Source organism: Canis lupus, chromosome 19 (assembly GCF_048164855.1).
Source record: "Canis lupus baileyi chromosome 19, mCanLup2.hap1, whole genome shotgun sequence".
In the NCBI taxonomy this organism is placed as follows: domain Eukaryota; kingdom Metazoa; phylum Chordata; class Mammalia; order Carnivora; family Canidae; genus Canis; species Canis lupus.
In genome coordinates, this window is record NC_132856.1 from 10,575,541 (window position 1) to 10,591,700 (window position 16,160).

Consider the following 16,160-nt stretch of genomic DNA (forward strand, 5'->3'; position numbering starts at 1 on the left):
CTGTACCTAGCATTTCAGCTGGGTGTCTGACATTGTAGCTCAGGGCCCCGAGAGAGCAGTGGGGAAGCCTCAGTCTTCAAGGCCAGCTCTGGAACTGGCACAGCACCACTTCTCAGCCTGAGCTCAGCTTCAGGAGAGAGGAAATAAAGCCCTTCTCTCATTGAAGGATTTGCAGCTCTCTTTGATCCTCCCCACTGAGCTAGAATAGCAGTCAGGGAAGGCACCTGGAGGCAGTGGCGTTGAAGCTGAGACCAGAGGGATGAGAAAGGGTAGCCCTGGGGGCAGCGGAGGGGAAGGAGAAGCCGGTGGAGCTGGGACTGGTGGTGAGGGAGTGTGGGAAGCCACTGAGACACTGGTAATAGGAGGGTGCATGATCCCATTTCTGTTTTTGAAATATGACCCTGGGTGGGAGGGGGCACGAGTGGAGCAGGTGTGTTGGATTATTGCTCTGCAGGCGGGTGGTGGTGATTGCCAGGGTAAGGACAGAACAGACGAGGAGGGGTGGGCAGTACTGGGCAGTCTTTCAGAGGTAGGATTGAGGAAAAGAGGAATCAAGGATGTCTTCCATCTCTGACTTGACAGAAGGATTAGAGAAGAGGGAGGCCGAAGCTGCCATGCTGTGCTGAAATCACCTGTGTTCTTGTCTGTGCCCCTTTTGATAATCACCGGGCTGTGAGCTCAGAGATGGCACTGAGGCTGGCTCTTGACCTAGGGTCCTGAGCACCCAGCAGCAGGTTTGGCGTATGGTTGGCACTCACTAGATGTTTGTTGAAGGAATGAATGAAGGGTGTTAATTGGAATTACCCTGGGCTGGGGCTGGTGGGAGGCAGGGAGAAGGACATGTGTCTTCTGGCTGCCTTAGGAGCTTCGTGGGGCCATTTGGGCAAATGGTTACCCACTCCTTGTGCCTGGTGCCCGGTACAGTGTTGCTGAGAGGACAGAGTGTGGGCTTCACAGCCTTCCCAGTGCTGTTTCTGACAGGGGAATCAGGACCACGGATGCCAGAGCACCAGTTTATAAAGTGGGGTCCTGACCAGCAGCATCACATGGGGACTTGTCAGAAATGCAAAATCTGGGGAATCCCCTCAGTCCCACCGAATGAGAAATTCCCTACCCAGAAACTACAGATTGCTGGGTAGGGCCCAGCAATCTGTATTTTAACAAGCCCTCCAGGGGATTCTGATGCTTATTTATGTTTAAGAGCACCCTTTGTGATGGTTTTCCAGATGATAAATTATTTACAACTCACTTGGAGGCCATGCTGGCCTGCTAGACCCTTCTTCCCCAGAGTCAAATCCGTAATCCACTGCTCTTTCCCAGCCAGCCCTAGCCTGAGGTTGGCTTGTCATTTTCAAGATCTGGCACTGGAGCCCTTTCCTGAGCAGGAGTCCTGTGTGGTGGTGGTGGGGGGAGCATACCGGGGGCTTAAAACCTGCCTCTCAGGGTAGGTGAATGTCCTACAAACAAGTTGGGTGGTTCTAGGAAGCCAGAGGTTTGCCAGAACTAACACTTTTTCTTCCTCCAGGGGAGGGTTTTTGAAGACACAGATACATTGAGATGTCTAGCTGTGGGTAGGGTGGCGTGGGGTAGATACGATACAGTGAGGGGCAGCTAACTACCCACTCCAGACCCCCTCTTTGCAATTCCTGACACACATTAGAATATGGAAGGCTGAGAAGTTTTGCAGTAAGTAAGCCTGTTGACTTCTTTCTGAAAGCTACTTGGCCACAGGATTCTTTCTCCCCTCTAATATTGATGAACATTTCGCCAAACTACACTCCTTGGGCCCCAGTTTGAAAAGCCCTGTCCTAGCCCAGCTCCAGGTTTCCACCTGGAATACCAGCCCCACATGCAAATAGTGCTCTGTGTATGAGATGATGGTCACTTCTATTCTGATGCCTTTTGTTTTGGATATCTCTTACCTTCCAGGGGATATACCTGAGAAAAATGCTTTTTGTTGCTGTTATTTGGACAGCTGTGGCGGGGGGGGGGGGGGGGGGTGGGGGGGGTGGGGGGGAGGGAAGCAACAGAGAATTTTATTCAAATGTGTTTAGAATTGGGAAAGTCAGATTTTGGAGAGAACTTGGAGGTGCTTGACTAGCTAATGAATAATGTTCCATATTGTATGCAGAAAGGGTCTGCAGCATCGCTCAGCTTGACAGAGCATTTGAGAGGGAGGATTCCAGGGAGCAACTAACCTTTATTCACAGATATGTAGTATGTCCCTAAAAACATGTTATAATTTAGATTCAGCCTCTCAGGGGAATCCTAAGCAGAAAAGCACTTTTTGTAGCAGGTAAATTGAGCCTATCACTGTGCAGAAGATTCTGAATGAAAAGGTTTGCTTAGAACAAGGTGGGGATAAAGGGAAGGTCCTCCAGGTGGGGCTCCTGTCTCCCTTCATAGCTACTATTCCTACAACTAGTATCACATGAGTAATAGTTTTCCAGTGATACTTTCCAAGAGCTGCTTTTCTCCCATACACTGTGCCAGCCAGATCTTCCCTGATCACTTGGTGCCTGTGCTGTGCAGATGGTTTTATCTTTCAGATACCCATCACATCCACATTACCATGAGCCAGGTGTTCTACTAGGTGTCTTGCATGCATTGCCTCATTTAACTTTGTGACAAACGTTGTGACCTTTTTAGTTGAAAGCATTGAGGTTTTGAAAAATTAAGTAATTTGCCCAGAGGGACACAGCTAGAGCAGATAAGTAACAGAATTTCTAATCTTGGTTGATCTGGCTCCAAAATGCATGCTTCAAGCTTCAATATCTGCTTCAAGCTGCATGACTTTGGGTATCCCCTCACCTCCCAGGGCTGGTTTAGTGTTTACTGAGAGCCACCCATCAGTGTAGACCACTCCATGTGTGGGCATTTAAAGTTCCCTTCTCTCCTCCTGGCCAGCTTCTGCTCATCTCAGCAGGGTCAGCTCAGGGCTCACTTCCTCTGGGAAGCCCCTGCCATAGATCCCTGGTGCAGAGTCAGCTGCTCCTCCTCTGGCCTTCCATGGTGATCTGTGTGTCACTCCCATTATTATTATCAGATTATCAAGGAAGGATCCAGTTCATATCCAGTTCTTCTACTTCAGTCTGCTGGCTCCTTGAAGGCAAGGGGTCATTTCTAGTCTCTCTCTCTCTAATCAATCATAGAAGTTTTTTGAAAGAATAACTGAAAAGACCAAGATACTGCCAAATACTTTCTTCAAACACATGAAGGAAATAGACTTGCTTTGTGTGGCTACAAAAGGAGAGAGATGAAGTCCAAGGATAGCATCTTCAGAGACACAGACTTCACCTTGACCTTGAGAACATTCCAGTAGCTAGAGCTGTCCAGCAAGGGAAAAGGCTGTCTTGAGGATGTGAGTTCCCATCCGTGGAGTTGTGTACATAAAGGTCAGATATTTTAAATGGGCATTACTACAACATGAGGGATGGTCAGACCAGACTGGATCTCTTCAAAATGAGTGAGAGTGGGATCACTGATAGCACATGAACTATAAACATTGAATTATCTTTTCAGTTCTTTTAGTCTCTCTGGTTGGCTGAAGGAGACAGTCTCAGTTTGGTAACTAGTGTGTTGCTAATGTCTCTCTAATCTGGCTTTTCACAAATAGAGAGCAGATCTCAGGCACCAGCATCTGCTGGGGATTGAACGATGCTGTTTTGTTTTCCTTGAACTTACTTTTTCTATTTATGGCAAGTGATGCTGGCTTTTAAAATTTTATTTTAACTAAGACTAGGGAAAGTTCTTGGTAAAGAAATTCATTTAAATAAAAATGAAGCAGCAAACAGGGAGGTATTAAGTATGGTGGGTTTGCAGGAATGGCAAAAATCCTGCAGCCATGTAGGACACCCCAGGGCCCCTTCTGAGTCTTCCTGGAGAGTGAACGCTTGCATCACTACCCTGTTACCCTGTCCATCTTCCACCTTTCTGTTTTCATTGCTGGGAGAAATTTTAAAGCAGGAGTCTCAGCCAAAACAGTGGTCTTTGCAACAGCTACGCCTTCTTCTCCTTCTATGTTTGTCCTTCTGGCCCTTTCCTAGATCCTGTACCAGCTTTCCTGGAATCCTCAGAGACTGCAATCAGCAACTTCCAAGTCCTAACCAGGGTGTGATTTATTTATGTATGATATACTTTATATAGATCTATACATGCATATCATTTAAATTTTATTCTGAAAATAAAAAAATAGTTAATGTAATGAAGGAGATTTTATTTTAAAGATTTAATTTATTTATTCATGAGAGACACAGAGAGAAAGAGAGGCAGAGACATAGGCAGAGGGAGAAGCAGGCTCCATGCAGGTTGCTCGGTGTGGGACTCGATCACAGGACTCCAGGATCATGTCCTGAGCTGAAGGCAGATGCTCAACCATTGAGCCACCCAGGCGTCCCTAATGAAGGAGATTTAAAAAATACATATTTTAGAGAGAGAGAGAGAGCAAGAGAGCAAGCACATGCAAAATGAGTGGCGAAGGGAGAGACAGAGGGAGAGAGAAACCCACGCAGACTCCTCACTGAGCACAGAGCTCAATGCAAGGCTCGGTCTCACCACCCTGAGTTCACTATCAGAGCTGAAACCAAGAATCAGATGCTTAACCAATGGCACCACCCAGGTGTCCAGGTAATGAAGGAGATTTTTTTTTTTTTTTAAATTTTTATTTATTTATGATAGTCACAGAGAGAGAGAGAGAGAGAGAGGCGCAGAGACACAGGCAGAGGGAGAAGCAGGCTCCATGCACCGGGAGCCCGATGTGGGATTCGATCCCGGGTCTCCAGGATCGCGCCCTGGGCCAAAGGCAGGCGCCAAACCGCTGCGCCACCCAGGGATCCCAATGAAGGAGATTTTAATAAGCAATAATACGCAGAGGTTTACTTTTGACTCAATTCCATTAAACAAATAGTTTAATAATAACCTTTGAAAATTATACAGTACCTTACACTTGCAGATTGCCTCCCCAGCCTTAGCTGCTTACATCCTCCTAAGAATCCTGGTGGAACTGAGAGTCAGAAAAGGTGTCATCATCCCCACCTGATACACAAGGGACCTGAAGGCCAGGCAGGGTGAGCCCTGATTTTGGATCCCCAGGTGATTGGTAAAAGAACAGACCAGAGGAACCATGGGTCAGAGCCCTTCCTCTGCTTAGCACTGCATACACAATGGTGCGCTAATTTTGCAGATGGATAAACCAAGGCAAAGGGGTTTGCAGGGAAAGAGAAGATGATGCTGGCCAGGCATTGCTTAATGGGGCAGAGATTTTCATTCTGGTACCAAAATACTTTTAGCAAGCTTAAGGTGGAGGAACTCAAAAGTGCTGCTGGACACCAGACCCAGTGTGCTATTACTTTGAAGTGTGAGGAATGAGTGAGTGAATCATTCTTCCCCAGGGTGGAGGGGGAGTCCCAGGCCCATTTGTAGTGGGTCTTGAAGTATACATGAGAGCTTGAGTGGGAGAAAGTAGTAATGGGAGGAAGAAAAACAACCATGGGCCATATGAAAACCTACCATGGGTCATATGTCAGTACACATCTGTCATTGGATTTTTCCTAACAACCTGGTGAGGTGCTAGTGGTAATACTAGTGATGACAGTAATAATTATCATATACTGGGTTTGATGTTAAGAGCATCCAGTGTATTACCTCATTCAGTTCTTATGGCACTGTTGTGAGGCAGGTGTTAGCAACTCTATTTTATAGATAAGGAAAGAAAAGGTTTAACTCCTCAAGTTCACCCAGCTTGGGTGAGCAGATCCTGCCTCAGTCAGGTGACCCAGCAGATGTAGTCTTTCCCTGTCAGAATCATTCTGTCTCAGGGCTGGCATCAGCCAAAAGGTAGCTTCTAAGTCAGTGGATTTCAGCTGGCTCTCCCTGCCTTAAAAACTCACATTTACCATCTGCCATGTGGTGGTTCTAAGGCAAAGCCCCAGGATAAACTCTTCCCCTTCACCTGGATGGCTGCTCTGCTTCCCAGCTGGCCGTCCTGCCCCAATGATCTCATCATGGGCCACTTACGACCTTCATTCAGGCTTGACCTATGAGCTCCTTCCTGCCACAACTGCTTCCACTTCCACTGTGCCTTCTCTCAGTCCTGCCCTAGGCAGTGAGCTCCAGAACAATCTGCATGCTGTTTTGACTTCACAACTTCACTCTCAGTCTACTCTGCCTGCAGGGATGCTCCCGTCTTTGTCCTTTCCACCTGGCAAACTCTTATGTGTACTTCAAGGCCCAATGCAAATGTTTCTGTGACTCCCTTCAGAATTAGCCTTCCCTCCCTCATCTAGGGTCCCATTCTTCACATCTAGGGACCCCTCATCTAGGGTCCCATCTATTCTTCACAGAATAGATGTCTGTTATTCTTTCCTGCTTAGCATCTCTCTCCTTTTCTTCTGATAACATCATCAAGATTTTTCCTCTGAGGAATCAAGCCTGAGCAATAGTGGGTCTGTGACCAGCTCTGCATCATCTTGGTCACAGAGCTTTCATCTTAGACCATGTGATTCTAGGACTTGTAGTGGACTGGTGGTGGCTCAGTCAATTGAGCGTCTGCCTTCCACGTGGGTTGTGATCCCAGGGTCCTGGGATTGAGCCCCACATGGGGCTCCCTGTTCAGCGGAGAGTTGTTTCTCCCTCTCCCTTTGCCCCTCCCTCCTGCTCATGCTTTCTCTCTCTCAAATAAATTTTAAAAATTAGATTAAAAAAACCCACAAAGAAACACAAGAAATTGTTCCTTGGATTTCAAGGGGCTTATTGAATAAGTGAGGGAACAAGCTCCACACATGTGAGTGGGGCTTGCAACAACATGAAAGATATCCAAAGGTAACAATCTGAGAAGATCCACATGAGCGGTTTAGACAGATCTCAGGAATCCATGAAGGAAGAGCCTTGTGAACAAGACTTCGGAGAGTGGGTTTTTACCATGTGGCAAGAATAGAGGAAGGCATTCCAAGCAAGTGAAGACGGAATGTGCACAGGTGCCAAGGCACGGACACCTGGAGCTCGGAGGAGCTAGCTACCCCCTTCTCAGATTTCAGTAGCCTCATTGTCCTGTCATTGAAACTAAATACACAAAAGGGTCTATGTAATGGCCACTCATTTTTTTCACATCTATCCTTCTTATGAGGCTTTTCAAATAAATAAGTTGGGCAATCAGGAACAAAAAAAGCCTTTGTCAGATCATGTGTATGCATTTAGGTTTTGGAAAATACAGCTGATGTTGTCAGTATCTGAAGGCCCTCCCTGGCTGCTGAATTGCTCCCCCACCCATATGATAGATGAGACAGTAAAGCCTCAGAGAGGCAGAGTGACAAGCCCAAGAACACACAGCTGGTTAGCAGCAGAGTCAGGATCTGAACCTCTCCCACTCCCGGTACAATGGCTTCAGATTCCTTGGAAAGCAAAAAGTAGATAAATGAAGAAACCCATCCCTGGTTCAGAGGTTTGTCCACTGCCTGGAGAAGGTTTCTGCAAGCAGAGAGGGGGGCTGAGGGAAAGGGCTGGACTGGCCTTGAATGCCAGCTGATGGGGTCAGACTTTTCCTCTGCATCACAGGCCCATTCACTCCTCTGACAGACTACAAGAAAGACGCCTGAGTGGTCACATAAACTCTCCTTGGGCTCTTGATCCACTTGTGACAGCAGCCTGTTATGGGTTTGAGTTAGTTGTGTCCTCCCCAAATTCACATGTTGAAGTCCTAACCCCCAGTTCCTTAGAAGGTGACCTTATTTGGAAAGAGACAATCAGGTTAACATGAGCATCAGGGTGAGCCCTAATCCAGCATGACTGGTGTTCTTATAAAAAGGGGAAGTTTGGACACACACACACACACACACACACACACAAGGTAAACATCATGTGAACTTAAAGGCAGAGATTGGGTGATATGTCTGCAGGCTAAGCAACACCAAAGATTGCCAGCAAACCACCAGAATGTCGAGGAGGGGCATGGAACAGGGTCTCTCTCATAGTCTCCAGGAAGAACCAACCCTGCTGACATCTTGATCTCAGACTTGTAGCCTCTAGAACGTCGAGACAACACATTTCTGCTGTTTGAGCCTCCATAGTGGTACAGCAGCCCTGTGTACAGTGGTAGCCAGCCCAGATGCTCTTCAGGGCTCCAGCTCATGCTATACCTCTCCGGCCTCGTCTCCACCCCTGGTCACCTCCCCTTTGCCTTCTGGCCACACATACCTTCTCTCAGTGTAACAAGGCATCCATGCACACAGAGCCTTCACACTTGCTGCTGGGGTATGCTGAAATCTGCCTGTCTTTCTGGTTTCAACTTATCCTCCGAGATGCTTTCCATCTCTTCAGCCAACTGTGTGCCCAGTCCTGCCTGGCACCAGAGGAATGGTGGTGAACATAACAGATGTAAGCTTGAGAGGAGTCAAAGACCAGAAACAGGAAGTAAATGAGCGGGACAAATCTCAGGAATGGTAGTGCAGTAATGACAATAAAATAGGGTTTTGTGCTGGAGATCAGGGAGCCACTGAGAGTCAGGGAAGGCCTCATGCAGGAGAAACATCTCAACTGGTCTCAGTAACAAGAAAGACCAGCATGGTCAACTCATTTCCACCTTCCTGGGGCGGGATAACCCCCCATAAAGACCCTTGAGATACTATGTATTTCTACTTCATAGCCCCTACTACTGATGCAATTTTCTGTTTATTTGAGTATTTGATTTTCACCTAAGGCCCCCACTGGATTGTACACTCCATGAGCCAGGAAGCATGATTCCTTTTGCTTACCATTGCCTGGCACAAAAATACATTAATGGGACTCCATTAATATTTGTGGAATTAATGAATCATCCTCCAAGCAAGGGCAGTGAATTCCAAATCCTGCTTTGGGTGGCTTAGGTAGCAAGAAGTTACCCATATCCTTTGGGCGCTGGAACTAATTGAGGGAGCTATTTTCAGGGGCAACTTTGTTGGCAGCCCACTGAGCAAGCCAATATAAGACCCAAGGACGTCCTGGAGGAGAGCAGGAAGCCAGAGGCAGGAATCTGGCATCTTGGGGATGGTGTCAGCTGCACGAGCTTGCCTCTCTCCCAGAGGATCCACAGTCCCAGGGCAGTGGATTTGGATTCATCTGCAAGCGTGGGGCTCTGCAGGCCTGGAAATAGGTTCTGTTTGCTAAGCAGAATTTTCCAGCCTCCAGCCGAGAAGCTGGCTCATTGCTAATTTCATTTCCCTAGCTCACCAGCTCGGCAAGGCCTTGCCTCTCTAGCTGCAGTCTCATGGAGCTTCATAGCCAACTCCCCTAGCCAAAGAAAGAAAGCTGTGACTCACCAGAAAATTTCATTGCTGTTTTTTGGCCAAAAAAAAGAAAAAGAAAAGAAAATATATATACATGTATATGTGAAAGTTCTCACATCATGCCTTAGCTCAGCAGCTTCTGCCTGCTGCATAGACAGACACTGGGATGCAAGATAGGAAAAGTAGAAAGGCTGCTCAAGATGTGCCTTGAGGGGGAGTGCCGGTCAGGTTCACTGTGACATCTTCTAAAAGTGTGGCCACAACGGGTAGAAATGGCAAGGGACAAGTAACCTCCTAAAAAAAGGTCTGCTGTGTGTGGTTTGGGTGCTTCTTCCTGTGGTCCCCGTACAATCCAGATGGTCAGTGGGATGGTGACTGATGTGTTTGTTGGCTGGAGCCCTCAACACTCTGCACCTGTCCCCTCTTCCACCTTGCTTCCTGGGCTCTAGCCACGTAGGCCTTTATTCAGTTCCTTATTTGTACCAAACTCCCCTGACCTTTGCCCAATCTGTTCCCTTTGCTGGGGCCCCTCCCCCTGAACCCCATTCCCTTTACCCACCTCCCCCTACACTCTTTCTTTAGAGTCCAGCCTAAACACCCCTTCCTCAGGGATTACTTCAGGGACCCGCAGGCCAGGTCCCCTTGTTTTGGGCCCTCATGGCAACATACTGTTGTTCTAGCACTTTCTGCAGTTGTTAACTTGACATGCATTTGCAGGATTCCTCAAGGGGTGTCTGTCTCCCTTAGTAAACTATAAACTCCATGGAGGTTGGAACTAAGTCTGTTGTGCTCAAAATTATGTCCCTGGAATCTAGCCCATATGAAATACTCAATTAAAATGTGTTGAGTCGGTGAACTGCTGAATGAATGACCATGGAGCTGTTTTCTGGTGTCTAATCCCAAGGCTAATGGTAGTTTGAGTAGCCAGGCCACAGGGGTTAAGTGACCTGCATAAAGTCACATAGGCAGTGTGCTGGACACAGGTGGAACACCCACCCTCAAGTCCAGGCATCTTTCTGCTTTGTCGTGCTGGGTCCCATCTGTGGCTCTTGCCTCTTCTTTCTGATCCAGGAGAACCTGGTACCATTGTGGCCAAGACCACAAGTGGCAGCTCTCCACAGAGTGGTTAGCTCTGCAGCTGGCTGTGGACAGTGCTGTTCACCCCAGCCTTTTAGTCTACAAATGAGCTGCCCCACACAAAGGGAACAAGGGCTAGGAGGAAGTGAGGAGAGAGGAACAAACAGTCTCCCATGCTGGGATAGAGCAAGAGGATGGACCCGCTGGTTGGATGACAGGCGTGGGGCAGCATCTCTGCAGAGAAGGATGAGCTGGCCCTTCATCCCATCCTAGGTGACCAAAGGAGGAGGGGAGGAGCCCGGCCTTGCACCATCCCTCCAGCTACAGCCTGGCCAGGCCTCCCAAGGAGTTGCCTCTTCTGCCACATGGTCATGCACATTTGTAAAGAGTTCCATATCATTCCATGGTTTCAGATACCATCCGGCTGCCTGGTACCAGCTTCTCCATTTGTTTCTCCACTCAGATATCACTATCTGGGTGTTCCATAAGCCCTTTAGACTTGTCATGTTCAAACAGAGCTCCTCTCCTTCCCTCCCTACCTCACCACTGTCCTGCTCCCCCTCAGCCTAGCAGATGCCACCTCTGCTCTCCCAAGTGCCCAGACAGGGAAACTTGGGAATCATCGTGGACGTCTCTTCCTCCCTCCCCACCCCCGTCTGCTCAGTCTCAAGGCTCAGTTCACTATTTAGGTATTTCTTGAATCCCTCGACTTCTCTCCTGGCCCCCTTGAGCCCATCCTCCATAGAGTACTCAAAGCAAGAGTCTGCAAATGTAATTTTACCCTTTTACTCCTCTGCTCTAGACTCTTGGATGGCTCCCCACTGACTTGAGGACAAAGCTCAAACTCTAATGGGACTTATAAAGGTCCTTGGCAATGTGGCTTCTTCCTGTTGCTCCAACCTCATTTGTCATTCCCACCTCTACCCCAGAACATGCTTGAGCCCTCCCTTGACTATGTTCTACTCACCCACATGCTCTCTCCGGCCTCTCTCTGGGCCTTTGTTCACCATATTTCTCCAGCTGGAAAGCTCTGCCCTTTCAAACTCCATTGTAGCCTTTCTCAGTCTAGAAAGTGCTTCCTCTGGGAAGCCACCCACCACCTCACCAGCAAATGTGGGCAAGGGGGCCCTCCTCTGCTCCACAGCTCCTTCTCATCACTGCATTCAGGACACTGTGTCATCACCCTCTGTTCCCGTGTGGGTCCCCCTTACGGGGGCAGAAGGCTTGTGGGAGCAGGGTCTTGCCTGCTGTGGTCCCTGCTGCATGCTCAGCGACTAGCTGTGCCCTGGGTGTGTGCGTGTGCATGTACACACACGCACAGTGAGTGAAGCCTGAGAGGACTCAAGGCCCTGGTCTTCCCAGCAGCCGCTCTCTCTAGATTGATGAGTCTTCATCACTTTCAGGTAACTTTCTCCCTCTTGCCTCTGTGCCCCCTGCTTCCCTGCAATATTCAGTCTGAGACTGCTCAGATTGCCTCCTCCCCACAGCTGCTGCTAAGGAAAGCATTGTCCTTTCTGTCTTTCTCTTACAGAGTCTCTCTGACCAGGTGACCTAATTTAACGGTCCCCAAGTCATCCCAGCACTTCTGGACCCTTTCAAGATCACTTGTCTTCTTTCTCTCCCACTTGAAATTCACCTTCTGGCTGTGACTTCCATAAATTTTGTACATTTAATTCCCTGATGCTGTTCAATTCTTGCATCTCAGACTGAGCTAAGCCCCTGAAGTAATTTAAGTAACAGCTCAATTATCTCATCTCTCCTTAATCTTTCCATTCCTATCAGCACCTAGGAAGCAGTGAAAAATGGGATGTGCAAAATGTTTTCTGCCCGAACTTGCTTCTCCCTTGCAGTTCTTATCTCAGTGTGTGTCATCAACATCCACCCAGAAAATCTTAGAATCACTATCTACTCCACCCTCCTCCTCCTTCCTTTCTATTTCCAGAAGGTCTCCAAGATTATCTGTCCTTCTGTTGAGGTACCTCTCAGGACCAGACTTCTCTGGCCATACCGCCACCTGCCCAGGCCCTCTCTTCTCCTGGACTGAACAAGTCCTGCCTGGTCCTCTTCCCTTCCAGCCCCATGCCTATGCCCACACCCATCTATCCTCCCATCTACTCATCCATCTATCAGTCCACTCATCCATCCACCAATCCACCCATCTACTCATTCACCTACTCACTCACCCATCTACCCATCCATCCACTCACTCCTCCACCCATCCATCTACCCACTAATCCCTCCACTCATCCATCCACTTACTCATCTGTTGACCCACTCACCCCTTCATCCATCCATCCATGCATCCACCCACCCACGCACCCACCCCTCCTGCAATCTGCCCTCAGTGAGCCAAACTCACATTGGTTAGATCATACCTCTGCTTAAGTAACTTTCATGACTCTTCTCTGCCTGCCAGGCATTCTTAGCCCTGGCTGCACATTAGAATCGTATAGAAGATATTTTTTTGAATACCAATACTAAGGCTCTACACCTAGAGATTTTAATTTAATTGTTCTTGGATGGGGCCTGAGTCTTGATGTTTTCTCTCTCTCTCTCTCTTTTTTTTTTAATCTTGGTGTTTTCTTAAAGCTCCTCAGATGATTCTAGTGTGCAGCCCAGGAAGAGAACCCATGTGGTTTAGAGAATAAATTCCAAGCTCATTAGCCCACCTACAGTTAAGCCCTTAATCTGTCTCTCCAGCCTCATGTCCTACCAGGCTTCCCCTAACATATTGGAAGTTCTGGCTCTACTGAGCTACTTATCTATCTTTTATCCCTGGTGCCCTGTGTCTTGTCTACAATTCTCTCTCTCCCCCACGCCTCTGCCTGTTTGAAAAAGTCCTATCTATTCTTCAAGGCCCAGCACAAATGGGTACTTTTCTCATGAGTATCTACTATAGTATCTATACATATACTATATCCATAGTATCTACTATGAGTCAGGCACATTACTGGGTGCTGAATATGGTGCCAGGAACAGAACAGTTCCTCCTTGAAGTAACTTGACGGTGAGGGGTGGGAATGGAAATTCCTTTAAGGAAAATGTTCTCAACCTGAGTGTGTTAGAACACCCAGAGGGCTGGTTCAAACCTTAATGCTGGGCTTACAAATGGGGTGTCTTACTAAATGGCCTGGCCCTGAGAACTTTCATGTCCAACAAGTTCTCAACTGATGCCCATGCTGCTGGCCCGGGTTCCACAGTCTGAGAACCGATGCCTAAGCGTGTGGTCACAGGTGTGCTCTCTGCAAAGGTACCATGAGGTGAGGCCTAGAGGAGGAGGAGGAGGCAGTAAAGAGAAGGTCTGGGGCTCATGGATTCCAGATGGAGGGAACAGCATGCGTGAAGGCCCTAGGTGGAAGGGCACCTGGCACAAAGGGACTGTGTGCCCGCGATGTGGAGAGCACAGGAGGAGAGCGGTGCCTCCTCCAACCTCTCAAGCAGAACTGACACTCTGCGTGTGATCTCTATTATAGCACTTCATTACCTTCCACCGGGATCCTTTCTTCTGCCTCAGCCACTTGAGAAGGCGCCCCTCCAAGGCACATCTGTGTAACCGTCACCCACGGCCCACCTGAGACCTGATGGAGTAAATGCTGTGGGATTTGGGCTGGGTCATTGAATTTTCATGTTCTAGCCTTTTCTCTAGGCTATAAGTGAAGAAGCAATTTGTTCATTTTTTTTCTGTGGCAGCCTGTCCCTTCCATTTTCTTTAGGTGTTTTCTATCATAACCATCCTGTAACCCAAATTCCCTTCCCCTCAATGCCTGCTGCCTAGATAGATTTTTCAGCTCACTTGGTAACAGCAAGAAAATTCCTATAAGTCAAAGGCCCCTCCTCACCTGCCCTTCCCAAGCTTAGGAGTTGGGGGTGGGATGTGGGGCATGGGGGTGCTATGGGTGCCCAGAGGCTGTCAGGGCTGCACCCTCAGCACATCCCTTAGGCTGTGGGAGGATGAGGTGGTCATAGTGAGAGTTAGCAAAATTCCCTTCCTCAGAAACGCTGACAGTGGGTAGCTTGAGTGCATCTGTGATCAGCCCTTGGAGTGGGCTGGGGGACCTTGGAGACCACAACCCTCCCCTCGGGAGGTCCTGTCCTCCTCTTCATGCCTATCCAACATCTCCTTCCCACCCTAGGAAGTGGAGGAAGGAAAGAATCAGGGTTAGAGGGCAAGAACATAGCACAATCCACATGTGGCCACATGAGCTTCCGGGTTTGATTTTGGTCTCTAATTACGCTTCCCTCTTTCTTCCTGGAGAATAGGATGTATATACTCTTTACTGAAGATAACAGAGGGGCCTTTGGGAAAGTGTAGACAAGAAAGGGATATTCCCTCATTTCATTTTTCAGAAACATCCCGTTTCTCAAGCCTTGGGGAACTATGGTGTATAGAACTGTGGTTCTCTGACTTTAGCATAAATCATGTTAAAACTCAGATTACCACCTCTAGGGTTTCTGATTCAGCAGGTCTGGAGTGGGGCTCAAGAATCTGAATTTCTAATAAGATCCCCAGTGATGTGGTTGGTCTGAGGTTGATGTTGCTTCTGGTTCTCACTTTGAGAACCCCGGTTTTAGTGTAACACCCAGCTAAGAGGATGATAAGAATTTATCAGTGGTAACAGGAGAGAGATTTGTCTTGTATGTACTTTACCCAAGCATCCCATTTGGGAAGATGGGTTAACATCCTCCCAAATACAGAACCTGAAACCCTCCAAGCCCCCAGTTTCATTGAGAGACAAAGGCATGTGTTTCCAAGGGTCAGACAGAGGCTGGCCCTGGGAGAGGACAAAGGGGCTTGGCGGGGGGCAGGGAAGGGAAAAGGAAGAGTCCACTTTTTGTTTTTCCACTGCATAGTTTTAGAACTAATATGAGTATTTCAAACACAATTGGTTGAATATTTCTTAGCTCCAGGGAAGGCTGCTTCTGCCCGAAGGGAGTGATGCACATAGCAGATGCCACATGCAATGGGAGAGGAGAATGGGATAGATCTTAGAGCCACGAGACCTGGATTTTGCCCCAATACTGCTCTGGGACCTTGGGGGAATTTCTTCACCACCTGTAACTGTGTTCTAATGAAACTGAACTTGAAAGGGCCCCTTGAGGATCAAAAGAGCTACAGTGGATGACAATGCAGAACACTGTATGGATGACAGTTCCATTGAGGCCAATCTGAGCTGCCTTGGTTTCCACAGAAAGGACCAGTACCTCCTCTCACCTGTGAACTGTTGGTATCTGGTCCTGCATCAGACCAGGCGAGAGAGTCGAGATCATGCCACCCTCAACGACATCTTCATGAACAACGTCATCGTCCGCCTTTCACAGATCAGCGAGGATGTCATCAGACTCTTCAAAAAGGTAGGCAAGCGGGCCACCCCAATATCTGTGCTCAGATATCTCTGCCCCAGGCTGACCATGACACACTGGCAGCCAGGGTGGGATGTAGTTTGGGGACATGAGACCAAGAGGGCAGGTGTGTTGCAGGGTGCAAGGGGCCGAGGGCTGGATGTGGTGTCCCAGACCCTGAGTCTGAGTCCTAGATATGGCTGGTGGTCTTAGCCACTTTAGCCACCACCCTCACAAAAATAAAAATCTCTGCAGGGTTGGCAAGTACTAGATGTACATTGTAGGAACTTTGGAAAAATGGACATGAGCACACACACAAAAATGAAAATCACTGGGAATGTTAACACTCTGTAATAATCAGTTTGGTGCCATAGGGATTTCTTTATATATACATAGGCAAATACATTTTCTGTAAGTTCTCATATTGATGTATTTTCCAGTATACATTTCCCAAATGAGATGAGACCACATATATGATTTTACTGT

General features: G+C 48.0%; 1 protein-coding gene across 6 annotated transcripts in view; it reads left to right on the forward strand.

Moving 5' to 3' along the window:
- SRGAP3 (SLIT-ROBO Rho GTPase activating protein 3) overlaps positions 1-16,160 on the forward strand; it is a 252,785-nt gene that overhangs the window by 125,329 nt on the left and 111,296 nt on the right. For all 6 annotated transcript variants that reach the window (XR_012011608.1, XM_072785280.1, XM_072785281.1 and 3 more), the window contains exon 3: positions 15,524-15,686. Coding sequence is in view for 5 of the 6 variants with exons in the window: in XM_072785280.1 (XP_072641381.1) it covers positions 15,524-15,686 (163 nt within the window). In the remaining variant the exon portion in view is untranslated. The remainder of the gene's footprint in view (positions 1-15,523; positions 15,687-16,160) is intronic.